The following is a 27,143-nucleotide window of genomic DNA, read 5'->3' as shown; positions in this document are numbered from 1 at the left end:
TTTGAGCCTTCCTTGCTGCTAGGTCGCCAGTACAACATCGGCGACCTCTTGGCTAAACAAAGGCCAGCCATTTGATAAGGAAGCCACGGCAGATCAAGACAGTAGCAGCGGCAACCGCTGCTACTGCCGCACATGGTAGCAATGGCAGCGGCAACAATTTCAGAGAGAGAAAGAGAGCCGGCGGCTTTGGCCGCTGGCAAGGAAGAAGAAGGTGATGATTAATGGTAGGTTTTCCAAGGAAGTATCCCTAAAGCAATCAATTTAACAACGCCACGACATGTTACCAAGAAGTATAATTATGTAAAATCTAGATAGTGAGTTTTGGAGCCGGAATAGAAGATGTAACTTTGTGCCTAAGTGTTTTTATCTTGCTACATAGATTAAGGAGAAAGAAGGTTATGACATATATAGACGTTAAGATCAATATGTGGCTCAATCCTAGCATCGTTACCTGCAATGACACCAAAATGAATCAAGTTTTATGAGATAATTTTTCATGTGTTCATGGAGCAATAATTTGTTGCTCCTATTTTTGTTTTCAGCAACTTGAATGGATCATGCTGTGACAGGAGATTAAATTTTCTGAATTATGAGATCCAACTTGAAGGAGTAATGCCATCAAGATATTAAAAAAATCCCAGAAAATTGCATCCCTAAGTTTTCTTCTTTACACTTCATGAGTACTTCATCAAAGGTGAGGAGGAGAAGGAAAAGGGAAAGATACCAAGAGAAAAGAATAAAAAGCTTAAAAACTCCTTAGTAAAGTTTTTAATTGATTTTCCTCTTAAAACTCTGCTATCAGGTGCAAGCATGAAATATCCCTAGCTAAGAAGCTTTTCGGATTCACAAGCTTATAAAAGAGCATTAATAGTGAATTTGGATCTCTTTAGAAGGCTATATATCTGCATAATTGCTACTCTCAGTTTGAAACTTAACTGTGAAACTTGCCAAAATCGAGAACAACATTTTAACTGGATGGAACTAAATTTTAAATGGAGTCCTTTAACTGTGAAACTTGCAGTTGTGCCGCCCATCTTGCAACATTTTAACTGTGAAACTTGCAGATCTCAACCATGTACTTTAATTTCTCTTTTTTTCCTTTTTGGATCGATCATAACAGTTTAAATTTTGCCAACAAAATAAATTTTCGAGAAATCAGATTCAGATAATGTTACATAACAATAACATAACACATACTTTTAATTGTGAACAATCTTATTATTTCATGTCATTGTTACGAAATTATATAACTTGTGTCTTGTATACGATGCGAATTATAATTTGTCACTAAAGCTTTATACCATTTAGAAACTGTTTGCGCAATCATTTTTGCCCCAGATTTTCTTCTTCTTTATTTTAAGCTAATTTTCTTGTCTTCTTTTTCTTTTTTTTTTTGTTTGGATCATTTAGAAATTTTCTTTTAAGTATGAGCCATTTCATAATTTAAGTTGTATTTAATATGCTACTTACAGATGGGATACAAGATAGACGCCCTCTAGCCAATTCTAGATCTTTGGCCATGTACCAGTACCCTAGTTTTGAAAAATTCAAAATCGCCCAGATACATAGACTCAATATGACATTGTACGGTCTGGGCACTAAAGGTAACATTTTCAGACAGAAGAGAGAAGATTTGGGGTAAAGGATTTAGGGAAACTATAACAATAATCTGAACAGGTAGTGGCTAAATATGCTTTCCTAGCAGTTTTTTTTTTTTTTTTTTTAAATCTTCGATGACCTTGAGTTCTTTTTTGTTTCTATTTTTTTATGTTGACTCTTTTATAGCTTGATATCCTTTATAGGGCAATAAAGAATGTATTGTTAGTTATATTTGGTTTCTGAGGGGTCATGAGCTATTGGAAGGAAATGATTTTCTTTAGCATTTTTTTGTGATGCAGCCATTGGGATGGATCCCTGAATCTTTGGTACATAAAATTTTTGGTACTTTACAAGATGTAGATAGTTCCTTTTTCTGTAATTGTTTTCCAGATAAATTTAAAGATAGTACTGTTGATGGCCTTAGCCCTTCTTCTCTTGATCTAACACGTTGGCCACACCAGTTTCTAGAATCTTCCTGGGATCAGTTATAAGGTTGATAAATTCTGGAAAAAAAAAACAAAATCATGGTTGCAGGATGGCTTTGATACTAGAGGTACAGGGTATATAAATAAGGGATGAAGCATGCTGGGAGAGGTATATTCGTTTGGCAGATGGCAGAGATAGACATTAAACGAGGATGTCCTATAGTCAAGTGATGTATGATACTTCCTATCCTAATCATATCATATCATAAGAAGTATAAAAAGGGGAGTTGGCTGATATGAGTGCAATAGTGATGGTCCCGTATGGGCACCATCAGTAGGTGGCTAAACATGGAATTTCACATCTTTGTTTTGGTGTTGGACAGATTTTTTTTTTTTTTTTTTATTTTATTATTTTATAAAAATTTCGGCAGAGTTTCCCCTTAAAAAGAGACGAAACTCCCTGCCATCAAACCACAATTTGACAATAAATTTACAAGCTAGTGAAAGTTTAAGCATTTAAAAACTGAAATTAAGATTAAATCTTCATTTTTCCATATCAGGATGTCTTCCAGTGAATCTGAAGGATGATCTTTGAAGATTTTAGCAGTCAATCTTCCTCCCTTGATGTCCTTCTAACCGCCATTTTCACCTTCATTGGCCTTTTCTGCTTCTTATTCCAATTCATGCCAGACACCGTGTACGAAACGTAGGAAATCCTAATCGATCTAATCTAATAGCCCCCCTAACCAATTGCGGCAATTCTGAGAATGTATTAAACACATGACCTGCACTAGAATCAGCACCAAAATTTGCCAAATGATCTGCAGGTGCGTTTGCTTCCCTGTAGCAGTGTGTGATCGATGTGAAATATTGCTTGAACATCATCAACTCATCCAGATCTCTCTGTAAACGCCAAGGACAAGCACTAGTCCCTTGAACAATGTGAACCAGGGTGAGAGAATCCGCCTCTAAGTGTAACTCCAAGCACCCTCGAATCACACAATGTCTAACGCCCCATAGCAACGCTCGAAGTTCCGCCTGCATGCTGGTTATCACCCCGAAGGGCTCCGCGTAGCCGAATACAAAATTTCCTCGACTATCCCGCACAAGCCCACCCCCCCCCACTCCTTCCTGGGTTCCCCCGAGAACATCCATCTGAATTCAACTTATAGCCTCTACGTGGAGTTACCCAGTAAACTGGCCTAATAACCATCCGCCTTTGATGACTACCTAATTCGAGAAGCAACCCTTCCCATGTAGGGGCAGAAGGCTGCACCCCCGGGAACCGTGACTGAAGGAAATCATGCAGAAACTGAACAATCCGATTCACCGTAGGCCTGATCCTCATCTTCCGACCTTCAAACACCCCTTCATTCCTAGCCTTCCATAAAACCCAGCATACCACCGAAGGAAGTATATTATGCAAAAACTTTACACGATCATTAGTCCCCCTCCTTAACCAACAAGACCACACCATATGACGCACCGTATGCACCCCACTAAACTCACCAGCAGTACTCTCGAAGTGTCGCCAGACCAATCGTGCCCCTTCTCCTGAGCAAAACACATGATTCAAATCCTCCTCCTGGGGATTCTGACAACACAAGCATCTAGATGGGCCACAAACCCCAAACCTCTTTAGGCGATCCATAAGAGGGAGCCTCCCCTGTAGTAGTCGCAGCATAAAGAAAGAAACCTTGACTGGAAGACCCTGCTGCCATATACGACCAAAAAGCCAAGAATTGTCATTGGATTGACGGATCAATGAGTAAGCCGATGCAGTGGAAAAAACACCCGAGTTCGTCAATGCCCATACCATTGTATCATTTCCCCTATCGGTAGGAGGGTCAATCTCCAAAACCTGCGTAACCAATTCTCCATCCAAGAATTGATGGAGCATGTCCACATTCCAAGCCCGCCGATCTACAAAATCAACCACCGAATGATCATGGAAGACCTCAACCTTGTCACAAAGCGCACCTGACCCCATCCAATTATCATGCCAAAAGTCCAAAGCCCCCTCCCGAACTACCCAGCTAATATTATCCTCCCCAAAACGCTGCATTGTAACCATCCTCTGCCAAACTTGGGATCCCGGATGCCCAATATCAGCAAGACAAGGGTGATGACCTACACAATACTTCTGGGACATAAACTTTGCCCATAATGATTGTTGTTGTCGAAATTTCCACCAGAGTTTAATGGAAAATGAGTCGTAGACCTGTTTCAAACCCCGCAGGCCTACACCCCCTTCATCCTTCGGCCGACACAAATCTGCCCAACGTATCCAATGGAATTTATCCCCGAAATTCGAAGATCCCCACAAGAACTTGGCGAACAATTTCTCTATGACCATCAACATCCCTTTTGGAGGGGACGCGGCTGCCAGCAAGTGAATTGGCATAGAGGATAACACGCTCTGAATCAACACCACCCTGCCTCCTAGCGATAATATCTGGTTTTTCCAACTCAAAATCCGATTCGCCACCGCATTGTATATATCCGTATAGTAAACCTTCTTGCTCCTTCCGGTATACAAGGGACAACCAAGGTACCGTATTGGAAAGTCGCGTTTATTATACCCTAGTATCTGGTTAACAACCGCTGCCCTCTGAGATGGTGCCCGTGGATGAGTAAGGAAACAACTCTTCTGAGGGTTGATTCGCTGACCTGATGCCTCATTATAATCATCCAAAACCCGTTTAATCAGACGTAGGGATGACTTGGCCCCACTGGAAAAGATAATCACGTCATCGGCGAATGCCAAATGCGTAATTATAGAACAATGAGGAGGAACTTTGAACGGAGTAAATCCTCTTTGTGTGGGTAGCGTGTTGAGGGTTCTAGACAGCACCTCAGCTCCGATAACGAATAAGGCTGGTGAAATTGGATCCCCTTGCCGTAAACCCCGTGAAGATCTGAAAAAGCCGTTTGAACCACCATTAACAAGTACCGAGAACCACACATTCGATATTAAGCGCCAAATCATGTCTATCCAGGTCTCACTGAATCCGAAATATCGTAGCACCTGTAGGAGAAAGGGCCATGAGACTTTATCATAAGCCTTCATCATGTCTAACTTGATGACCACATTGCCACCCCGATTTGATTTCCCGATATCGGCTACTAACTCCTGAGCTAACAAGAAATTATCTGTAATCTGCCTCCCTTGGACAAACCCGTTTTGCTGTGGAGATATAATCCGGGGTAATATCATCGCCAACCTTGCCGATAACAGCTTGGAGATGATTTTGTTAGTAAAGTTGCACAGACTGATTGGACGAAAATGCTTAAAATCTTGGGGGTTCTCCACTTTTGGCAGCAACACAATTGAGGTAGCCGTGATACTCCTAGGTAGTTCAGCACCGCAGAAAAAGCTGACAACCGCCCGGTATAAATCCGATGCCACTACCTCCCAAGCAAAGGTAAAGAATTTCCCTGTAAACCCGTCCGGGCCGGCTGCGCTCTCTCCATCCATAGCAAAGACTATGTCTTTAACTTCTGTAAGAGATGGAATGTCCGTTAACCGTGAGTTTTCCTGGTCTGTTATCAGTTTAGGTATGATCTCCAGACCGGTAAGGGAGGGAAGATCCCCCTCTGCCGTGAAAAGATCCTTAAAGAAACCCACCGCTGCCTCCCCAATTTGGCATTCCCCCTCGATCCACTCTCCAGCAGTACCCCTGACTCGATGAATTACTGCCCTACGTCTCCTTTCCGTAACCAAGGAGTGGAAATATTTGGTGTTCCTATCTCCGTCCGAAAGCCACTTAACCCGCGCCTTTTGTCTCCAAAAACCCTCCTCAACTACAAGCGCTCGGCGTAATCGAGCCCGAGCATGATGTAACTCGCTCCGTCGCTGCTCAGTAGGATCGAGGTCGTATGCTGTCTCAGACTCGGTTACCACACGCTCTGCACTACGTACCCCTTCAAAAATATCCCCGAATGTCGTCATAGACCACTGCTTGAGGGCATTTTTAACATTCCTCAACTTCGATGCCAATACTTGCAAAGGAGAGCCATTGACTGGATGAACCCAACAGTCCTTGATAACCCCCAGAAAATCAGGATGAGTGGTCCAGATGTTTAAGAAACGAAACGGCTTGGGTTTATTGTCTAGCCTCGTATCCACCGATAGCAACAAGGGAGCATGATCCGACGGGTCACGGCCTAAATGTTGCACCATGAATTGGTACGGTAGCTCCATTGCACTCCCACACAGAAGTAAGCGATCCAGACGCTTCCAGATCCGCGCCGTTCCCGAACGATTATTACACCATGTAAACCTTGACCCAGAGAATCCCGCATCACTGACACCAGCTAGCGCCATAAAATTCAGAAAGTCTGATCCCTCCGACGGTCTAAATGGCAATCCACCCCTCTTCTCCTCTGTATTTGTGACCACATTGAAATCCCCCACCAAAAACCAAGGATTGAAGGCGGGTTTATCCTGCAAAAGTGCATTCCACAAATCCTCTCTGTCCTGCTGCGTACACTTCGCGTGTATACAAGACAAAATAATGGAGTCTTGGAAAAGATGAGATTGTACTCTAATAGTTATATGTTGGGGAGACTCCCCTGTAATCTGACACGTAAACAATGACCGGTAGAAAATCCAAACAGAACCCCAATGATTGAACATGCAACAATCCATCCCCAATTTAATTCTAATATCAGTAATTGACTCCACCCTCAACTTAGGTTCAACAACAACCACCAATTGAAGATCATACAATTTAATAAGTTTCCTTAACCGCCTTAAATTAGGAGCACGAGCTACCCCTCTTATATTCCAAAAAAGTAACTTAATCATCAGAAAGGACAGAAAAAGAATTTGTTGAAGAACTAACCATGGAGCGTAGTGTTCTATCTGACGGGAGACCAACCCGGAGACCACGCGACCTTGCATCCATTCGCTCCTTACGAACAACTTCTTCTAGTTCCAGGGTACCCCCCGTGTCTATATGCCCGGTCTCTAGTGATGACTCTTCTTGTCGGATAAGATCCTTGCCCCTAGGGGAGAGGGTACCGACCCTTCGTTGAGTATCTTGTAAGTCTTCAACTTGCCCCTCAGCAGAACGTACGACCACCCTCGCGGGCAACCCACTCCCCACATCTTCAGAACGTTCCTCTCCTTTGTCATGTGGCAGCACCACCTCGATACCTTCTACCGCCACCGTCCCATAATCCTCCTCCATTTTCCTCTCCTGCTGCGCTGGTATAGTAGCACAGGACTGCTGCACCTGGTCACCTTGCTCAGCTTCGTGAGGCGTACCACCTATTAACTGATCGTGAGCAACTAGCGCTTTGCCAGTCACAGTCTCATTAACTTCTCCCTTTGCCCCATCAATTACTGCCGCATCTTGTATCAATACCGATGGCCTTTCTCCATTACCCTCCAAAGGGCCATCAGGCATGTCTGTATTCGACGTCTCTGCCAACCGTAGTTGTGTTGTTCCAGTAGTCTTGGTATGGTGACCAGATGCTCCTCGCAACTCGGGCTTTAAAACATGACAAGTCTCCACATCGTGACCTTGGCGGAAACAATGTGAGCAGTACCTTGGAAGGTTCTCCACCACCAGCTCTTGCCAAAAACCAGCATGATTTCCATTGCCAATCCAAACCCGCGACGGTGTCGAACGCAACAAATCCATCTCAACACACACCCGTGCAACACTTGGCCGTGACACTGCAAGGGTAGCCGCATCAACTAGCAAAGGGTTACCTACCATAGACGCAATCTGGAAAATCACCTCCTTATTGAAAAAGTGCAGCGGGAGTTTTGGTAATTGAAGCCAGAGCGGAACCACCGACGACTCCCTGTCAACATGGAAGTCCGTGGTCCATTTGAATACTCTCATGGGGAAGGAAGACACATACCAGATCCTCCTAAACCATACACGATGGAAATCAGCTTCATTGTTCAACTGAATTAACACATGTCTTACGTCCAACAAGCCCACCACCGGGTTCTCACGTAAATCCAGCGATGCAATGAACTTCCTCACCTCCTCCAACTTCGGTCTACGTCTAGAGAATTTCCCAATCAATGCGAAACGAAATGGACTGGCTAGAGCTTCGACCGCTGCCTGTGGGAAAATCAACGCAGGTTCCCCTTTGTGTGTAGCCTCCTGTGCCGCAAAGGATAGCGTCGGCTGCTGTGAATTCTTCGTGAACAATTCTGAAAAGGATTTGCGTTGAAAGGTAGGAGGGGCAGGCTGCCCTCCATCAGGTGGGCAGATGGCAGCCATGGACTGCCGCACCACTACCCAAGCCGTTCCTTGGAAACCTTAGCACAAAATCCTTAAAGAATGTAGAACTTTTTTCTATTGAACCGGAATGGATTTCACCTTTGGCTAGAAAAAAAAAAATTATTATCATGAAGATGATGATTGCTAGTGTTTGAACGAGGTAGAGATGATGGGCTGATGACTATACTTGGAGGCATGAACTAGCAGCCAAGGCGTTGAACGAATTTTGAACTTAGTTTGAAAGAGGCAATTTATCAAACAGCTGATGGGTTATAAAAAACCTTTATTATTTTGCATGAATTGTAAAGATAGCAGCCCGCAAAATTTTTGCAACAAAGATATTTTGATGAAACTATAGTAATGAACTCACCAGAAAGTTAAATCTCATTGACAAAGATATTTAACTGTCTAGTTGGGTGCAAATTGGGCATTGCTAGTTTCGAGAGTGCAATTGAAATTCTCTTCCGTCGGAGATGCATTTGTTGAGTTTGAGTAGTCAAATAGATTTCCAAATTTGATTAAGCATTGGAGATACAAATACTGAAAGCTTGAGGGAGTTGGGGATGATGTGAAGTACCTTTGTAAAGGTCTACGGAGGGGAAATTGCCTGAACTGAAAGTCTTACTTCAAATCCAACATTAATTATCCAACTACTCTCTCAAATTTATCTTTGGACAGATTGACTTGCTTAACATATACGGTGGTGGTGTTAGCTTACGTGGAAGCAATTGGGAGCTTCTGAAGTTGCATGTCTTTGTTAAAAACGGTGCAAATGTACTTTAAACAGGTGGCTAAATTTGAAATTTCACCTTAACATATTAGTATTGTATAGATTGAGTTTACTTTACTTTTGTTGCCTTATTACGTGGAAGCAATTGGAGGCTTACCCATTTATTTTAATTTTTTTGTAATCTCATTTAAATTCATTTTTACAAATTAAGTTATCAATTTATACCACCCTTTATACTCATTATTAGTTTAAAATATTTACTTATAATGTTCAATAAGCCTGATTATCAATTTTTTTTCATCCGTACTCTATGTCACAAAATTACATACTATTTAATAATTGATCAATAAGAATATAAAAATTTGAACTAAGTACTATAAAGGTTAACATAAAAATTTAATCCAAAAATTTTGAACCCCTAGCATTTTTTTCATGTGTAAATTTAAATTTTCATTTTGGAAAGGTAGGAAAATATACTAAAATTTGTCATAAATTGGTAATGCTAAAAAATGAGCAAGTTAACAAACTAAGAGAAAATAAAATGATAAAATAAAATCAACAAATAATAATAATAATAATGAAACAAAAGTAGTTAACATCCTGACAAAATGAAGAATCTGAAAAAAAAAAGGGATGGAGAAAGAGAGGAGGTTTGGGAGAAGACAATTCTAAATGATTTAATTAAATTTGATGAGTTATCCAATAAAATTAAATGGGTATTATTGGGTAATTCATTTTATACTCATATGCAAAAATTTAAGATACCCATATCCATCTATTCATAGTCGAGTATGGGTAAATTTAGTTAAATAGGTTTGTTTGCCATCTATAGTTTTGCAATAGCTGTTGACATTAGTTTTCTACCATGCAACCACCTATTTTTGTTAATGTAAATAGTGGTTTTGTCTACAGCTCTTTGTATGAGTTTTCTATCCTGTAATGACCAATTTTTGATAATGTACAGACTACTACAAAATAGTGTGCCTACGTATCCTGAACTACCACTCTTTCATCATCAAATTCGCACACACCCACTCTTAACTCCACACACACAACTAACAACTTCACAAAAAATTGGGCACCCTCATGCATCGCATGAGGCACAAATAAACTAGTAATACTATAAAAGAGCGAATGGTCTTAGGAACAATGATTTTGGTCCCTCATTGGCACCTTGAGTGTGTGGGCTTTTTGGTCATTTTGCAGTGATTTCCAAAGAGTGAAGCGGTGCCATTGGAGACATTTGTGGCTAGAATTTGTTTGTGGAGTGTATACTGACCATTATATCCTTACCTACCAATTTTGCCCCCGAATGACTAATTGGTTATCAAAGCCAAGGTTGGCTTTTTTGTCTGATCGCCCAGCTTCTTGAATTGTCTTCACAGAGCAATCGGTGTGCTGCGCTTTTTCCCATGCAGTGGCTTCCTCCTATTGCGTGGTTTTGTCTGCTACATTTCATCAACTTTTCCTTTTCATTAGGACCATCAAGAACATTCATATATTAGGTACCAATTTTACCTATCAAATACTACAGATTAGTGCAGATGATATACTACCGATCGCACAATAGGTAAGATTGTCACAGTAAAAAATTTTCCCAGTCAATTTTATAACTTCAATCAATTGTCGAAATAAAATCTGTCACAGAATCAACAACCAGATGTGCTTAATGTCAGCAAAAGACTTGGAAAAGAAATCTACCGCCTCCAAGTGAGGAAATTTACTCATCCTCTCCGAAATAATATAGTAACAATGTACAGCATAACAGCATGCTTACCAACTGAAGGAGCACTACTGCCAGTTCCAGCAAATCAACACCCCAGCCAAGTGACCGAAGACAAACTAAATCAACTTTCCACCATCACGGTCACATTGTAGAGATCAACTTTTGCGGTTTTGCCTAGCTAATGTGTATAGTATGCACTTTATGATGCTTTTGTCAAACTTAAAGCCTCATCTCCATCCACTGTATTTCTAACAGCTAGAAGAATCCTTTTGTCGAGGCTAATTAGCTCTTGCTAACTTTTGATGGCCTACTGAGAATACTTACTAAAGGCCATATATAAATATATCTCATGTATGAATGTAAAAATAGAAATAATTATAAGAACATGCCTGAAAATTTCTGAAAACTCAATCCGTGAAAATATGGGCACCCTCGCGCCTCGCGGGAGGCCCAGGCCAACTAGTAGCCATAAAAGTGGATTTTTATTGTTATAAGTATACGTGTCAAACAAACTTATTTAACTAAATTTACCCATATTCGTCCATGAATAGAAAGATATCGGTATTTTAAGTTTTTGTATATAGGTACAAATGAGTTACCCAATAATACCCATTTAATAAATGGGTATTAATGGATAACACATCAAATCCAATTAACCCATTTAGAATTGTCTCCCCCAAACCTCCTCTCTTCCCCCACCCATTTTTTTTTTCAAATTCTTTATTTTGTTATGATGTTAATTACTTTTGTTTCATTATTAATATTATTTATGGGTTTTATATTATCATTTTATTTTCTCTTAGTTTGTTAACTTACTCATTTTTTTAGCATTCCCAATTTATGACAAGTTTTAGCCTCTTTTTCTACCTTTTCAAAATGAAATTTTAAATTTACACAAAAAAATATTAGGAATTCAAAATTTTTGAATCAAGTTTTTATGTTAACTTTTATAGTACTTATGTCAAATTTTTATATTCTTATTGTTCAATTATTAAATAGTATATAATTTTGCGACATAGAGTACGGATAAAAAAAAATTGGTAACTAGGTTTATTGAATATTATAAATAAATATTTAAAACTAATGATGGGTGCAAATGGTGGTACAAATTGATAACATAGTTTACAAAAATGAATTTAAATGAGTTTATGAAAAGTTAAAATAAATGGGTTATAAATGGATAATTGAGTTACCCAATTCATTTTTTGACTTACCCATTTATATCCATCTAATTAAATGGGTATAAATGAGTTGACTCACTTATACCCATTACCCATTTTAACCAACCCATTCCCGCTCAAGTCATCTATTTTCACACCTCTAGTTATAAGAAATTAGGAAAGATTGTTGCTTGGAAGTATTTTGATCAGTTGTATTTTTTTCCCCTTCTAGTTAACTGTCTAATGTTCCTTTGCTTTATTTACTTCAAATAATGCTAATCGATACATTGTAAATTGGGGAAGGGATGTTTTCCTTTAATTATTCATTGCATTTTCTCTTTGAGAAAAGGAAAGTGAGAGTTGAATATGAGGTGGAAATACAGTGGAGATTAAACTTGTATTTTCTCCTGGGGAAAAGGAAAGCTTTTAGGGGCTGTTGGATATTGAGAAGGACGAGTTAAATATGATGTGAATGGTCACTTAATTTTTGATCATTTTAGAGGTTTCTGCAATTTCTTTGTGCAAGATTGTAGCATGCTATATAAACAAGACGCTGGACAATAAACCCAGCCAACTGCTACAAGTTGATAGTACTAGCTGAAATGCCTAGGCTCATCTTCCTGTTGTTTTAGGAAATAGAGGGAGAAGAAAATAGTCATTGTGGTAATTCTGAACTGATGCTTGAAGTGTGTTTTGTGCATGCTTCTCATGGTAGATGTTGGATAGTGTAGGATTATTACTCGATGCAGCTGAAATTCATTTGAGATACTATACAGCATAGCTCTTACAGGCTCAAACATGTATCATATACAAACAAAGGAATGCTATTATTTAGTCTTTCTTGCGCCTCGTATTGTCTACAGTTTTGGCGTATTGTTTAGTAGTTATCTGCTTAAATTCACCCTTTTGATGATTTAAAATGCTTGTCACTGTCTGAGGATTTGTTTTAACTTTGTCTTAGCTCTTTATTTTGATGTTATATCTGACCCACAAAAGGTCTAAATCTCTTCTAGTGACCAATTTGCCTAAGAAAAGTTGGTTTGAAAGTCAAGAACTTATTTAAGAGTTTGAAAAGAGAGATCCCATACAAAGCGGGGAGCTTTGTGGGAGAGTGGTTCCAAAATGGAATTTGAAACTGTTTGACCCAGCTATTGACGGCTACTGCTCTGCAACTCTCACATGAAAAATACATTAAACTATTAAAGGGGTCTTGCTCGCCAAGTTCACTGGTGACTATGGTATATGTAAGTTGTTATATAGTTATGGTGATACATGATTATGTAACAAAAGTAATGGTGAGTGATATAGTATTGATGTTAAAAGAAAAATTAATCTCTCATCTTTGAAAATATAAATAAATGCTTAATAACCAAAAATTCTCAAGTGTTCAAAAGACATATCTGTTTCCATCCATACTCTTTCTGAGACATCACCATCTAGAGGAATTGATGGAGAAAGATTAATCAAATCAACTATTGTTCTCATTGCCTGGCTCCAAAAGGATTTTGACATCTTCGCATTGGAGAGCATACATCTGACTCGTTCGGTGATGGATCTATTTATCTTTTCTGCTACTCCATTCTCTTGAGGAGTTTTTGGTACTGTCTTTTCTAATCCGATCCCATGGCACTTGCAGTAACTTTCAAACGGTCTCCTGTACTCACCACCATTATCAGCACGAACACACTTTAATTACTTATCAATTTCTCTTTCAACTTTGCTATGCTAGAGTCAATAATTTTATTTGAGGAACTATTGAACTCAATCACTTGCTGCCGTTACTCTTCAGTTTTTTGTTGAGGTCTGCCGTTACTTTTCAGTTTTCTGTTGAGGTATATCCTGTAGAGGTACTCAAATTGGATTAGTGATCGATTTCTAGGTTTCGTCGTAAACCTAATTGGTTACTTCCAATTACGTAAATCAATAAACCTGATCTTTGGATATCAAAGCAAAACACCAAACTTTTCTAGCAAAATCAACAATAAAAGTTACAAAATAAACGTCACCACCAAGAGACCTATATTTGATATAGCAAATATCAATGTGCACCAACTCTAACGGATTTAATTTTCTAGATGGAGAAAAATTCTAAAAATACGACTCTATGTTATTTTTCATAAATGGAGTCAACATAAGGTTTAAGTACATTATCTCTAACTTAAGATAGAAGTTGTTTGCGAACAAGTGTCTGAATCCTCTTTTCGCCCATATATCCAAGTCACCTATGCCAAAGGTCAATTAAGAAATTACAAACTGCATTCACTTCTTTCTTTCCCAACTTGACTTGTATCAAGTAGAGGGTACTCCGCTTCTTTCCTCTGGCAACAATGAGATTTCTTTTGCTGAGTTTCCATTTGCCTCCACCTTGCGAGTTATGGTAGCCCTCATCATCAAGTTTTCCCGTAGAAATAAAATTAAGACGAATATCAAGAACATGTCAAACATTTCTCAAGATCAGCTGGCACCTGGTATCTGTGCATCCATGGCATTTTTAATTTTATCTTCAGCTCAATTAGGATATAATTAATTATGTATCAATAATCTAGCACGTTTCTTCTGTGGTTTAATGCTTTTGTTGAAGTGCGATGTAAGGTTATTCCACATTTTCTCTAGTAGTATCTTCTTGAGGAATTTATCTATCTTTGCAATACCTATTTCTGCTTCAAAGTTAGTTTTAGTTGCTTTCAATTACTTTGTGAAAGTACATCAGAAGCCACGGGTGATGAATCCAAAAAGATATAGCATCAAGTTACAAAACTTCAACCTACAAGTTGTTAGATTTTTCGAAAATGTAGAGAATACCTCGCTTTACAATTTGTGATTTTGCTATCTACTGCAGCAGCCAGGTACATCATCATCATCATCGTTGCCAAATTCATGTAATGCAAAGGATTTGAAGTCTTTGCATTGCCCTGAAGTTTGACACACTTTGGATTATCAACCTTATTCTATATAGCTCAGTGATTTTTTTCCCCTTGTCAACTGCCATGCATATTCATACTCATATACAAAAAAAAAAAAAAAAATTTTGCATGCCATGCTGAATAAAAGAAGAATACACCAAAATTCAATCACTCCCTTAATCCACATATTTGCTTGGGCATATTGTCTTTAGTTCCCTACGCCAATCGCGCGATTTATGCCTCCTATTACCCTTAACACGTTCAACCAAAACTTGGAAGATCCAATTATCAAAAATTCAGTAGTCCAGATTAACCCACACCACTTGGTGAGATGGGTAACATAATTTGACCCACTGAATTTCTAAAGATCGGATCTACTCAAATGTGAGTCAAGTGTAAACTTTCGATGGCTACCCAAAACAAAAAGACTTTTAAGGTACTTTTGAGTCGTGGTTTTGCTTAAAAAGTGATTAGATCAGTTCTAGACATGAGAGATTTCTTCTTTTGATCTTCTTTTGGTTTTAAAGTATTCTCAAGAAAATTGCTTTTCAATTATGTATAAGAAATTCCTTTTCCTACTCCACTTCATCTTTTAAAAGCTTTGGTAGATTCCCTCCATTCATGTTTAGTGGAGTAACAATTTTTTTTAATATTTGAATCCATTCATGTTTAATGGAGTAACAATTTTTTTTAATATTTGAATTCCTTGGCAAACGGTACTTTCCTGTGAATTCAAAATTTTATTTATTGCAAAATAGAGGAAATTTATTTCAATGACATATCTTCAAAGTAAAAGCTTCAGCAGTCATATAGAAATGTTTGGAGGCGTAACGTGATTCCAATTTTAACTACTACATTTTATTCACTTCTCCACTAATCATATCTCCATAAGAAGGCAATCCATTGGAGAGTTAGAGTAGAAGCGTCTCATGACCCAAAGTTACAATAATTTATATTTAAGAGTGGAACATTTGATGCTCAGAAGTCATAAAAAATGTTCATATCCATATGCCAACTGATTAGAGAGGCTGATGCGATATCCATCTCTCAAGCATAGTTCTGCATTCGGCAGGCTTGAACATATAAGCAACATGGCTTCCTCCCTTCACCCAAAAAAGAAAAAAGAAAAAAGGGGTGCCAGTTAGTCCCAAGAATGTTCTGACCTTCTTGTTAGTCGTTACCATGTGAACAAATCTTGCACTGAAGCAATAGAAACAGGAATTTCTTGCCTTCACTGTTGCAAATGTCATCTTATTTGCGTAGGTCATTGTGTATCTGGAAGCAGGAAAACAGAACAAATTTAGATGAGTTGGGTAAAGTCATCTTTTTATCTCGTGCTAATGGTGATGTAATCAAGAAAAGAAACATTGTTCAATTTTGAACCAAACCCGGCAACTTGGCCTTCATGAATCCACTGTCTCCAATCGTCAATAATTGGGTAATGTAGAGATCTTATCCACGCTTGAGTTTCAATGTGCGGGGCCAACAGATCATGGTCACCACTGAATCACAAAGTACTCCACTTTCAGTACTTAAAATCACTGCTGTTAACTTACATGCATCAAGATTCAGAGCTAGGTACCAAACCTGTATATAAGGGATCTATAACCTTTAGTGCTAAGGTTTGCAAGATATGGTATAACACTCACTGCATTTTTTGTGTATGGCAAGGTACCGTTGCAGCTTAACCACTGTCCGATAGTTTCCTGCAATGTGATTACAGAAATCAGTTCAGGCTTGCTTCGGCATTCAAATGCTACATACCATAGTGCTCGATTTAGACATACCCTTCGCACATGGAGGGCCTCTTGGACGCTCTTGTTGTTAGCCCAGTGCTGAAGGAGCATAGTCCATTCTGTCTACGATTGCCAGTGAACAGAAGAAACGCGATCAGTTGTGCTACCAAGAACTGATGCTCTTATCCACGAGTTTACATAGAACAATACTAGTAGTATCTTACTCGACATTTGACATGAGTAGATTCCCGAACGTCTAGCTCTTCAAACTTCTCATACAACATTTGCATAATGGATCTCCCACCAGTAAATAATTTATTTGGCTCTCGTGAAAGGGGATGACATACGGGAATCAAGATATTTTGATTGTCAATATTACGAACCACCAACTGCAGAAGAAAATTATTAACCATCATTCTGGTTACCCGTTCCTTTATTCTGATTCTTCCCACCTTTTCACCTTTGTGGCCCACAAATTAAAGGGAAGGGGTAGGAACCAATTGTTATAGTACAACCGTTTCTGGAAAGTGTATTATTGTTCGAATAAACCATAATTCATTGTTAACTTCTACAATTTCGTAACAGAAGTATGATGTTCGATTACTGCTTGTGTAAGCCCCTAACATTAACTGCAACTCTGTTACGAAATTGTATAAGTTACAATAAATTACTTCTTGTTCAAATGATATTACACTATTCAGGAACGTTTTATTGATGATCCTTAACTCTGTCTCTCTTTCTTGAGTTTAGGGGGCACTTTAAGTAAATCCATTAGGCCTTGCCTAATTTTTAAAATAGTCACATAAAAATTGCATAGATATGATTGCTTGCCTCATTGTATGCCTGCATATTTTTCGAACACACTGCATTACTGGGATCTATGATTTCATATTCCCCTTTACAGCTAACCTTCAAGGACTGCATTGTAAATATGCAGGTCATTTAGAAAATCACAGGTAATTTTACATTGCAAGAATGCATGTGACAAATGACAGTGTTCTAAGATATCAATAGGTAACAAACAAAAGAAATAAGTTACCTCATAGAGTTCATCAGAAATCAGCCCCATCCTATAAGCAAACAGAACCCTATAGTTCAGAAGTCCTGAAACCTTGATCTGTGGATTTCCAAGTATGTATCCCTGAAGCCATAAATGAAAATGTCTCGGTTTTAAACTCAGGATGGTAAATTTTTCTCCAAATAGTATGTAATCAATCAAGATTAGGTAGACTAGAAAAGAGAAGATCATCAAAGGTATAGACCTTAAGATCAATACGTGGTTCAATGCCGTCCTCGTTTCCTGGAATAACACCAAAATACATGTAAGTTTTAGTGTCTTAATAGTCATAGAGCAACAAAGCATTGATCCTATACTCTCCTTATTTAGCAAACTTCAACTGATCATCTTGTGGCAGGAGATAATGTAGAACTCTGAACTGGTCAAAGAAACGTTTTCTTGCTTTATCCTGGAGCGTCTTATAACTTAACATATTGACAGAAAAGAAAAAAAAGCCTGCAAATTTCTGAGGGAACTTTTAACCATTTTTCCCCCTCTTAAAGCTCTGCATTATGTTAATAAAACCCATTTAGCTTAAGGTAGCAACTACATTCCTACCAAAAGAGACTTCGCATATACTACAAGCTTACAGAAAGCATTTATAGTATATTCAGATCTCTTACAATGCCTATGTATCTGCATGACAATTTCAATAATCAGATTGTAACACAACCAAAAAACTTCCCCAGGGTAAAAAGCCACATTGAAAAAATCTTACCATTTGATATAAGTTGAGTTAATATTGGAACAGGAATGCCCCCATACGAGATTCCACTAACATAGAATGGATTCGACTTGTACTCTGGGTGATCATGTAGCCACTGCAGTATAATCAACTATCAAAACCAATCTTGTAAAAGGTAAACATCTTTTAACTATAATTTCTTTCCCATTTCAAGGGAAATTAAGCTTTTAACTCGAGGTTCAAATGGGTAAAAACGCAACAAATATCGCCTGCCCAAGCCTCTATAATTGGCAGTTGTAATTGCACTGTGTACTATAGGCACTAGCAAACCAATTGTAGACATTAAGATACAACAACATGCAAAAAGACAATAAATTGCCTCGCTTATTGAAATTTGTACCCAAAATTGAATTGTAAGCATCAAATTCAAAATTAGTCATCTTCCACTATCTTTTCAAGGTAAAACTGTAAGTTCATTGATATTGGACAAGTTTGTACAAGAGATAGAATATCTCAGTATACATGTTAAACTAATTATCATAGGAGTCCGTATCAGAACATTTCACTAACTAAACACTGTGAGTGGGATATTCCATTCTAGAGATTGCCACATTTCATGAGACTTTGGGATCTTTCCCCATGCAAGACCTCCTCCTCTACTATGGCTTCCATGATGCTAACTGTCGAAACTACCATAGCCAGTTATTATTGATGTAACTTTTATTCATCTTCCACTGTCAACTGTTCTATACAATCAAAACCGTGTTCATAGAGAACTTGAATCCAATGGAGGCAATTTTGGGAGGGCTACGCAGGATTCCGCTATTCAGAAGGAAATTAATTAAATGATAGTACACTGGTCTTTTTGCATAATAAAGGGTCTAGAGACAAGTATGGCATTTTCCTTGTTAGTAATTGTCCAACGTTCCATGAAGCCTTATGATTCATTAATTAGCTGAGTGATGGGCGTGTACCTTCCTGATAAATTCATAAGCTTGATCAGAGGCTTGAAAATCTGAAGATTGAGAAGCTTCTGCAGTCTTAGCATAAGAAAAACCAGTTCCAACTGGCGAATCCAGAAAGATGATGCTTACAACCTAACAAGTAACAAGAAATGATTCTCAATCTTGCAGTCAACTCGAATTCTTAATCTTGAAAATTAGGTTTGTTAGGATAAAGATTATTTGAACATTATTTGAAAAAAAAAAATTTGGAACCTTATTTATACATATATCTCAACAACCTTTTCATCTAGGATACATCACATCATAATAAATGCTAAATAACACTTCTATGAGTCTAAGATATACTCATCAACTTAAATCTCTTTTTCTCTTGCAAGAAAATAAAATAAAAGAAAAGAGAAACTCAATTCTTGAGCTTACCTTGGTCCAAGTATGGGGATTTAATACCAAGTTGGGCAGAGTGCCGTCGAACGACAATGGCTCGACAATTACTGGCCCTGCAACAGAAAATCACGGGCCAGTGACTTGATCAAATGCTGGCACTCCAGTTTATCAATCATCATCACTTGAACATTAAAGACAAAAAAAGACGATGGCTCCATTTGAATTAGCCGTTTTGAGGAATGTTTTTCAAAAGCTTTATTATAGCAATGCATATGAAAAAAATATTTAGGTGTGTGTTTTTGTAGCTTAGTTTATATTTTGGGCTTTTCTACGTGCATCTTTAAGTTGATGCGAATGTGTAGTAAGTTAATGTACAGATATTTGTAGCAGTTGCTACTGGCAACAAATGGATGGTATTCAATAAAATTAATACTTTTACCCAAAAAAACAAAACAAAAGACCTTACATAAAGCTTCGTCAACCAGACAACAACGTCTTTTGTCTTTTTTGCAGAGTTTCAACCAGAAAGGCTGTTTGCAGAGTTTGAAGATTATACAAAATCAAGAACAAAAAAGTGCCGCAATTGTTTTTTTTTTTTTTTTGGGCGACACCTAATGCAAAGTGTAAGGCATTAGAATTCACCTGTCCCAAAGAAAAGTGCAATAAATGAACTGCAGCCAGGTCCTCCATCTAACCAAAGGATAAGAGGATCCGATTCAGGATTTGACTCTGACTTGATAAAAGCGTAGAAGAGCTGCACATCCTCTGATTCACCAACTCCAATGTACCTGATAATATCAGAAAATGGATCAACTATTTCTTCTAAGTTTTGATCAATGTTAATTTCTAGTGTTATTAAATATATGTTATACTTAGTGGCTCACCCGGTTTCGAGTTCAAAGGGGAGGGGTCCTTCAAATCCTGGAAGAAACTTAACTATGGAACCAGCCATAGCAAGGTTTGAACATGCTTGAACATAAACTAGCAGCAAGAACAGGTTGCAGAAGATAGGATGCCTTAGGAGCACCTGCAACTTCTCCATTGAGCTTGGCCTATCTCTCGTTTTGGGAACTAGGCAGAGCAACTTTAGACTCCAGATCCGAGTTCTTGGAACTTTGGAACTCTAACCCAGAAGCTGCTATGTCTACAGAGAATCGCCTTATCGGAGCCGATAATTTAACTGACCCTAGCAACACAAATGTCTTGTTTGCCAACTCATGCATTGGGAAGCGGGACAACCGTCTTGACAGTTCACTGCTAAGATTTGGCTAAAAAAATTTGTACATCCAGATTTCATCTTGTATGCCGATTACATGTTATTAAAAATAAGTTACATCATAAATAAATAAAATTACGCCGTATACAAAATGCACATAATTGTCTGGAACGATTCCACCTGGGACCGTTCCTGCCCTTAGTCCAATTCATTGCAGGATCGAACTATTATTGGAAATTATAGCTTCACTGTGAAGGGGCATGGAAAAGACTTAGCTCCGGTTTTCAAAGAAGGTCCAAATTACGTTACTTTACTTAGTCAAATGGTGTTAAACTATTGAATTTTTGAAAATTAAGTTTACCTAAATTTTAACAGTGTATATAAATAACTATCAAAATGTTTGCGAAAAGATGATAGGATAAAATCTGCCAAGTACCAATGAATGATCGATCAAAACAAAGCAACTCATCAGAAGAATTTATCCAAAAAGAAAAAAAGAAAAATATCTCACTATCCTTTGAGCTCTTTGATTTTAATAGCTAAAATATGTTTCAAGCAAATTATAAATCATACAATGCTAAAATCCGCACACAAGATAACTTCGTTAGAGCATCTCCAACCGCGTGGAATAAGCGGTGTAATGTCTGACAGCTTAAGAGTTGGTCACACGGCTACCCATTGTGGCCGCGTAATACCCATTAGTCATTACATGCATCATTCTAATGATGCGTGTAATGGGTGGGCCATCCCATTATAAAATTTAGCCGTAGGAAAACTTTTGCCCAACAAATAAGCAGTGTATTTGATTTAAATTATGTAATATTAGGTTATGGAAATCAAACTAATTACATAAAGAATTATTAATTGAGTATGGATTATTATGATATAATCGCATTTGAGGTATCACATATTTGTTTAACGTTCTGCATAATTATTTTTCAAAAAATAACAATATATTATTTTTGAGAGATAGAAAAAGATATATTGTTCAAACTTAGAAATGAATAATATTATTTTTAGAAAATAAAAATTCAAAAGGTAAAAAATTTAATGAAACTTAATACTTTATTTTTTAAAAATAACAAAATTATTTTTAAAAATTACTTTATTTATTTATGGAATATGAGTTATGCATTATTAAAATAAATATTTGATTTAATTGTGGACTCATTTTATTACACCTTGTGGAGTGTAATCCATTGTGAGTGGAAGTGCAATAAAAGAGAAGAAAGTGGAATGCTGACGTGGCACGTGGATTACGCTCTAAAGAATGTAAACCATTGTGGATGTCCTTATGGGTATCTTAGTTGGTGGACGCTTGGCATGTGTTAAAACGTTAATATACGAGTTTGGTTTATTGAAGAATTTTTTGAAGTTGCCACCCAACTTTCAAGTTACGTGCACTTTTCTTTACCAAGTGTCATGCTTACACTTTTCTTCTTAAAAAGGTGGCATAAGGACGAAATAAAATTTACCTTGTTATGAAAATTGCCTTATTTTTGTTTTAAGTAGTAACATGTAATGAGAGTGAGGGAAGGGCTTCCTGCTACGTGAGAAACGTCATAATACGGTTGCGTCGGGATTCAAATTAGATTTTTCTATTTTTCTCACATATCGAGTTTTGTCTTTATAGATATAGATTTAATAATTGAGTCAAACCACATTAATCTTGTATCTACTCAAAGTTTCATGTTTTTTATTTGTTTCCTTTAAATTGTCATGCACTTAATTTTCAATGATTCTTTGTTAGCACTTGGATCTCAGCATCTAGTATAATATCATAGCTAGGTTTTGGTTAATTATTGATATTAAGTGAGTTGCGGTTATTTTCAATTCAATAATTTAATAGAAAAAGAATATTCATGTCAAAAAGGCTTGGCATTGAAGGGAAAGGATCGAAAGACAACAAACGTAGAGGATATTTGACAGTAAATTTGGGCAAGTGATTCAGAAGACATGGAAAAACATAGAGTCCAATGTTAAAATAGGATGTAATTTAGTGGAAATGTTCTTAACAATTTCCAATGGTATGTATTTGATGTTGGATGTATTTCAGTTTTGTTGTTTAAGCGGTATGATATATGTATCAAAAAAATCCACAAAAAAAAAAAAAATCTAACTCTCATGCATCCTGAGACTCTCAAAGTTACGAGATTTTCATTAATGGTGGAATTTTAAAAAGCACACACGGGGGAGACAATATTGTGAAGGGGAAAAGTATGGTGATTTAAAAAAAAAAAAATTTGTTTCTTGATTACCTCAATAGTTGGGAGCAGAATTAAAAAAAAGGGATCCAAGATTACTTTCAAGTTGTAAGTAGTGGTGAAAAGGAAAATCCTACAAACTTAAGTCAACTAAAAGTTGGACTCGGATTAGCTATGTATATATGGACATTACAGCAACGTAATAATTTGGTATGTATAACTACACATCAAGCTTTTTGGTGGAGATTATTAGGAAATTACTTATTTTGTTTAGGCAATTTTTATTTTGTGTGACAAGTAAATACTTTTCTAGTAATTTATACGTATTTGGAGTAGTTGCTAAGAAATTTTGTATTTATATACATTTGGAAATCAGGTAAGTTATTTTTTTATTATTATTGAAGTATTTGTCAAGTAATATATCCTATAAATTGAAGGGGACTATCATATCATAAATTAATAAATTAAAGTACACAAAAAGGAGTCATGTGTTATAGATGAGAGTGAGAAAAAGAACTTTGGTATATGAGAAACATTACACAAGGGTTGGGTTTAGAAAATAAGATATGCTATGGACTAATTTAAAACTTTATATGATGAAAAGTTTACTATTTTTGAATAACTTGGATTTTCAAAAATAAAATTTTAAATTATAAGTTGAAATAAATAAATTTCATCTCAATTTCAATTATATCTACCAAAAAATAATCTTAAATCCAACCCAAAAATACCACAATATTTTAAAATTATACAAAATTCGCATCTATGAGAATTTAGACATTGTGAACTTAAATTTTAATTTACGTTTTTGGGATTTAGAGATTGCAATTTAAAAAAGGAAGTTTGGAGTTTGAAAGAAATCAAGAGAATCGAAAATAGAAATGCAAACTTGATAAGGAAAAAAAATGAGATAAAAGTGAGTGGTTGTGGCATTAAATAATTAGTCTTTAGATTTTTAAAAATTTTTTTGACCGATTTTCTTTAGATTTTTTAAAATTTGTTTAATTATGTACTAACTAATATGACAATTGTTTATGAGAATGATTTATACATTAAGCGAGTGCTTTTCTTTTTTATTTAATTACATAAACCAAATTATAGATATTAATGTTTCTAAGAATGATTTTTAAGTTATGCTGAGGACAGTGATGCTGAAATGTTTATTTTTAAATTGATATGCTGAAATTTTAATGCTATAGGGTCAATAACTGAACCTACGCTAATAGCTCGGTAGTGTCAAGATCTATAGCGGTAACCTTCTTTGGACCCAAATCATCGTGGTATTGGACCACAATCTTCCTGCCACTGGGGGGGAAAGGGAAAAAAAAAGAAGCACAAATCGCAAAACACAATTTTCATAGGACGTAAGAAGTAATAATTTTGACTCAAAGTTCTTTTCATACACTGTTTGATTGAAACTATCATTAACACACCATGTGCTAAATAGTCTAGAAGACGTGATTAAAATGATTCGGTAATTCTAACTTACCTCCCAAGTTCACAGGCAGAGCACGCCTGTCGTTTGAAGATTCAAAGTTGTGTACATAGTTCCTAATTTCTGCCGGCGCAGACACAGACTATTACCTATACACAAAGGAATTACCAACAAATAGTGAAAATTGGGACCAAACTTTTGTAATTTGAAAACTTCGGGGACCAAAATGCATCATCGTTTATAAGGGACTCAATAAGTATAAATTCCAAATGTTATGGACCCATTGTGACATAGATATCACACATTTGCATGTGGCATCAATCGTAAACAACTAACGTTTGCAGGGTAAGGTTTTGTCGGTTGCTTCTATGGTGGAAAGCTGAGTCATCTTTGCATGGGGGGAAGCAGTAATAGGAACAGGACAACAAAGTTTGGTGAGTTTGGTGAGCCAGATAATAGACAAAAATGAAATTTGCAACCGAAGACAGGCAAGAACCGGTAATGAACAAGGGGCCGTAGTTTAATTTTGGCGCTTCCTTAAGATAAAGCCTGTTTTCGTGAAGGAATAAAGATGCCGTTTTTGTGTTTTCAGTTCAAGCATCCGTGAGATATTTTTACCTAATGCAACATCTCCAATTATATTAAAATGGCGTCTTTATCTCTTTGGAAATTCGAAAGACATTTTAAAGTGGTGTTTTTCCTATTTTGTTTAAAGTAATTTATCCAATTTTTGTCATTTAATTTTTTAATTCTATTTATTGGTTCAAAACCATTTTTCCTTTATTGCATTTATCCTTTTAATTCTTTTTTAATATAATTTAACCAACTTTTTCTTTTTTCTTTAAGCAAAATACTGTTCTTATAATTTGTGAATGGCTATCCCAACTATCGATGATTACGCAAAGGTATGTACATGAAAATTTTCAATTGAGTAATTACATTAGTGAATTATTTTACCCTAGCAATAATCACAAATAACCAAGAAATCTTGACAATTCAAAGTTACGTACACTTCTTGCAAATCCCAAATGCATAGATGAAATTCACAATATGGAAGCATATGATCTTATAATTTTACTGTTATACCCATCATTCAAATCTCTCAAATTTGAGATGTTAATCGCGTGCATTTTTTGTGTGTGTAGCTTAACCACTATTTCATCTTGTTTCTTGAGTTTCTCTATGGTTCTAAGATAATAAGGGTGCTTTTTTTGTTAAAACAAAAAAAGAAAAGAAAAAGGTTGGCTAAATTACATTAAACAAAAGAAAAACATAATTAAAAGAAGGTAAGTGCAATGAACAAAAAATTGCTTTTGAACAAATAAAGAAAGGGAAAAATGTTAAATGATGAAAGTTGGATAAATTACTTTAAACAAAAAAAAAAAAGAAATAGCAAATGTGAAGATTGTGTAAATATAGTTACACTATTATTAAGATGGAGCACTTAAAGAAACCTAGGTGACAATAAGTCATTGAGTGCTTGAAAAATCCCAAATCAAAATGATCCTCATATATACTTTAAACCCTTATCTAAATACGTTAAATTGAACATGGGAGCATAACTTGACATCTAAACATCGTTGCTTCCGAGTTAATAGTTAAAATGCCTTAAATTTAGTGTACCCATCAAGTTTGTGATTTATAATCCATCATATTCATTATAACTAGTGGAAAACATTAATAGTTAAAAAGACTCGAAATTTGATATTGCACTTGTCAAATTTGTGATTTGTAGTCGGTCATGTTCATTACAACTAATGGCAGACTTAGGACCTAATATAGTACAATCTAATTATTTAGTGGGGGAGATATTCACTATTTGAAACAATTGCATTATCACTAGGAGTGAGATTTGGAATTTGATTATAACTAGTGCTCATGCACATCCAATGTGGGTGCAATAAAAAAAATATAATATTTATGATCATATACTTTAAATATATTTTTTATTATCAAAACAAATTTTAATCTTCTAAATATTTTTCATAAATATTTTTAAAATAATTTTATATTAGTAATTATAATATTTATGGGTAGTTATGTTGAAAACATATACTTAAATAGTTAAAAGTAAAAATAGTCATGGGTAGTTATAGATAGTTAAAGTAAAAGTAGTTTTTATCATGGCAAAAAGAAAAGTTCAATTTTTATAGGAAAAAAAGTTATATCCCATTCATAATTAAACAAATGATCAAATTCATATTCATTTTTGTCAATTTATATTTACTTTTGTCGCTAAAAAAGTAAAATTTGACATTTTTGTATATAAAAATTATTACATATGAGTCATGTGATAATTTTAGACTAAAAAGTGGTTGAAACTCAGGTTGGGACCAAAAATTGTGAATTTGAATTTGTAAGATATATAAAATTAAATATTTTAAAAGTAAAAGATGAAAAAATTCATTTAACGAAATGTGAAAGATATTTTAAATGATTTTTCCTAAAAATATTTATTATTCAGTATGCAAGAATTGAATTTTTTCCAATTATAAATATTTCTTGTAATAATAATTAACAAAAAACCAATTTCATAACTATAACCCAATTGGTACCAATATGGCATGTTAAGCTTGGGATTGTAATTCTGAAAACACGACTGGTATGTTAAGCACCGTGTCAGTAATAACAAAACTCAGGTTTTATAAATAGTCCGTTTTCCACCCTAAA

The 27,143-nt window shown here is 36.3% G+C and overlaps 2 protein-coding genes across 4 annotated transcripts; both read right to left on the bottom strand.

Moving 5' to 3' along the window:
* Positions 1-3,120: 3,120 nt before the first annotated feature.
* LOC113695111 (uncharacterized) lies at positions 3,121-8,999 on the bottom strand. The gene is made up of 3 exons (XM_027214089.2): positions 8,643-8,999; positions 6,872-8,377; positions 3,121-6,516 (listed from the first exon to the last, which is right to left on the bottom strand). The coding sequence occupies exons 2-3, from the start codon at positions 8,270-8,272 to the stop codon at positions 3,121-3,123; spliced, it is 4,797 nt and encodes a 1,598-aa protein (XP_027069890.2). The 5' UTR covers positions 8,273-8,377; positions 8,643-8,999.
* Positions 9,000-15,624: 6,625 nt separating this feature from the next.
* Positions 15,625-20,897, bottom strand: LOC113705858 (serine carboxypeptidase-like 2). 3 transcript variants are annotated; one of them, XM_027227770.2, is made up of 14 exons: positions 20,503-20,897; positions 20,261-20,406; positions 19,655-19,731; positions 19,244-19,366; positions 18,303-18,405; positions 17,790-17,827; positions 17,567-17,668; positions 17,359-17,445; positions 16,752-16,916; positions 16,579-16,650; positions 16,379-16,497; positions 16,180-16,293; positions 16,021-16,066; positions 15,625-15,894 (listed from the first exon to the last, which is right to left on the bottom strand). In XM_027227770.2, exons 1-14 carry the CDS (start codon positions 20,658-20,660, stop codon positions 15,811-15,813), a joined length of 1,434 nt encoding a protein of 477 aa, XP_027083571.2. In that variant the 5' UTR covers positions 20,661-20,897; the 3' UTR covers positions 15,625-15,810. The 3 variants fall into 3 exon arrangements, with proteins under 3 accessions (XP_027083571.2, XP_071913588.1, XP_071913591.1); XM_072057487.1 differs by having other exon boundaries at positions 15,625-15,850; positions 15,955-16,066; positions 20,503-20,888; XM_072057490.1 differs by lacking the exon at positions 17,359-17,445 and having other exon boundaries at positions 20,503-20,886.
* Between the last annotated feature and the right edge of the window lie 6,246 nt (positions 20,898-27,143).

Source organism: Coffea arabica, chromosome 1e (assembly GCF_036785885.1).
Source record: "Coffea arabica cultivar ET-39 chromosome 1e, Coffea Arabica ET-39 HiFi, whole genome shotgun sequence".
In the NCBI taxonomy this organism is placed as follows: Eukaryota; Viridiplantae; Streptophyta; class Magnoliopsida; order Gentianales; family Rubiaceae; genus Coffea; species Coffea arabica.
The sequence above is the reverse complement of the archived record's forward strand: the minus strand, read 5'-3'. Positions and strand labels throughout refer to the sequence as shown.

Excerpts from the sequence above, each read along its gene's own strand:
- LOC113695111 (XM_027214089.2), bottom strand. The coding sequence starts at position 8,272 with ATGGCTGCCATCTGCCCACCTGATGGAGGGCAGCCTGCCCCTCCTACC. Across the intron at positions 6,517-6,871 it reads ATAGAACACTACGCTCCATG|TGTACGCAGCAGGACAGAGA; the intron begins GTTAGTTCTTCA and ends ATACACGCGAAG.
- LOC113705858 (XM_027227770.2), bottom strand. The coding sequence starts at position 20,660 with ATGGAGAAGTTGCAGGTGCTCCTAAGGCATCCTATCTTCTGCAACCTG. Across the intron at positions 17,828-18,302 it reads AACTCAACTTATATCAAATG|GAAACGAGGACGGCATTGAA; the intron begins GTAAGATTTTTT and ends GTGTTATTCCAG. Across the intron at positions 16,498-16,578 it reads AGGCCCTCCATGTGCGAAGG|GAAACTATCGGACAGTGGTT; the intron begins GTATGTCTAAAT and ends ATCACATTGCAG.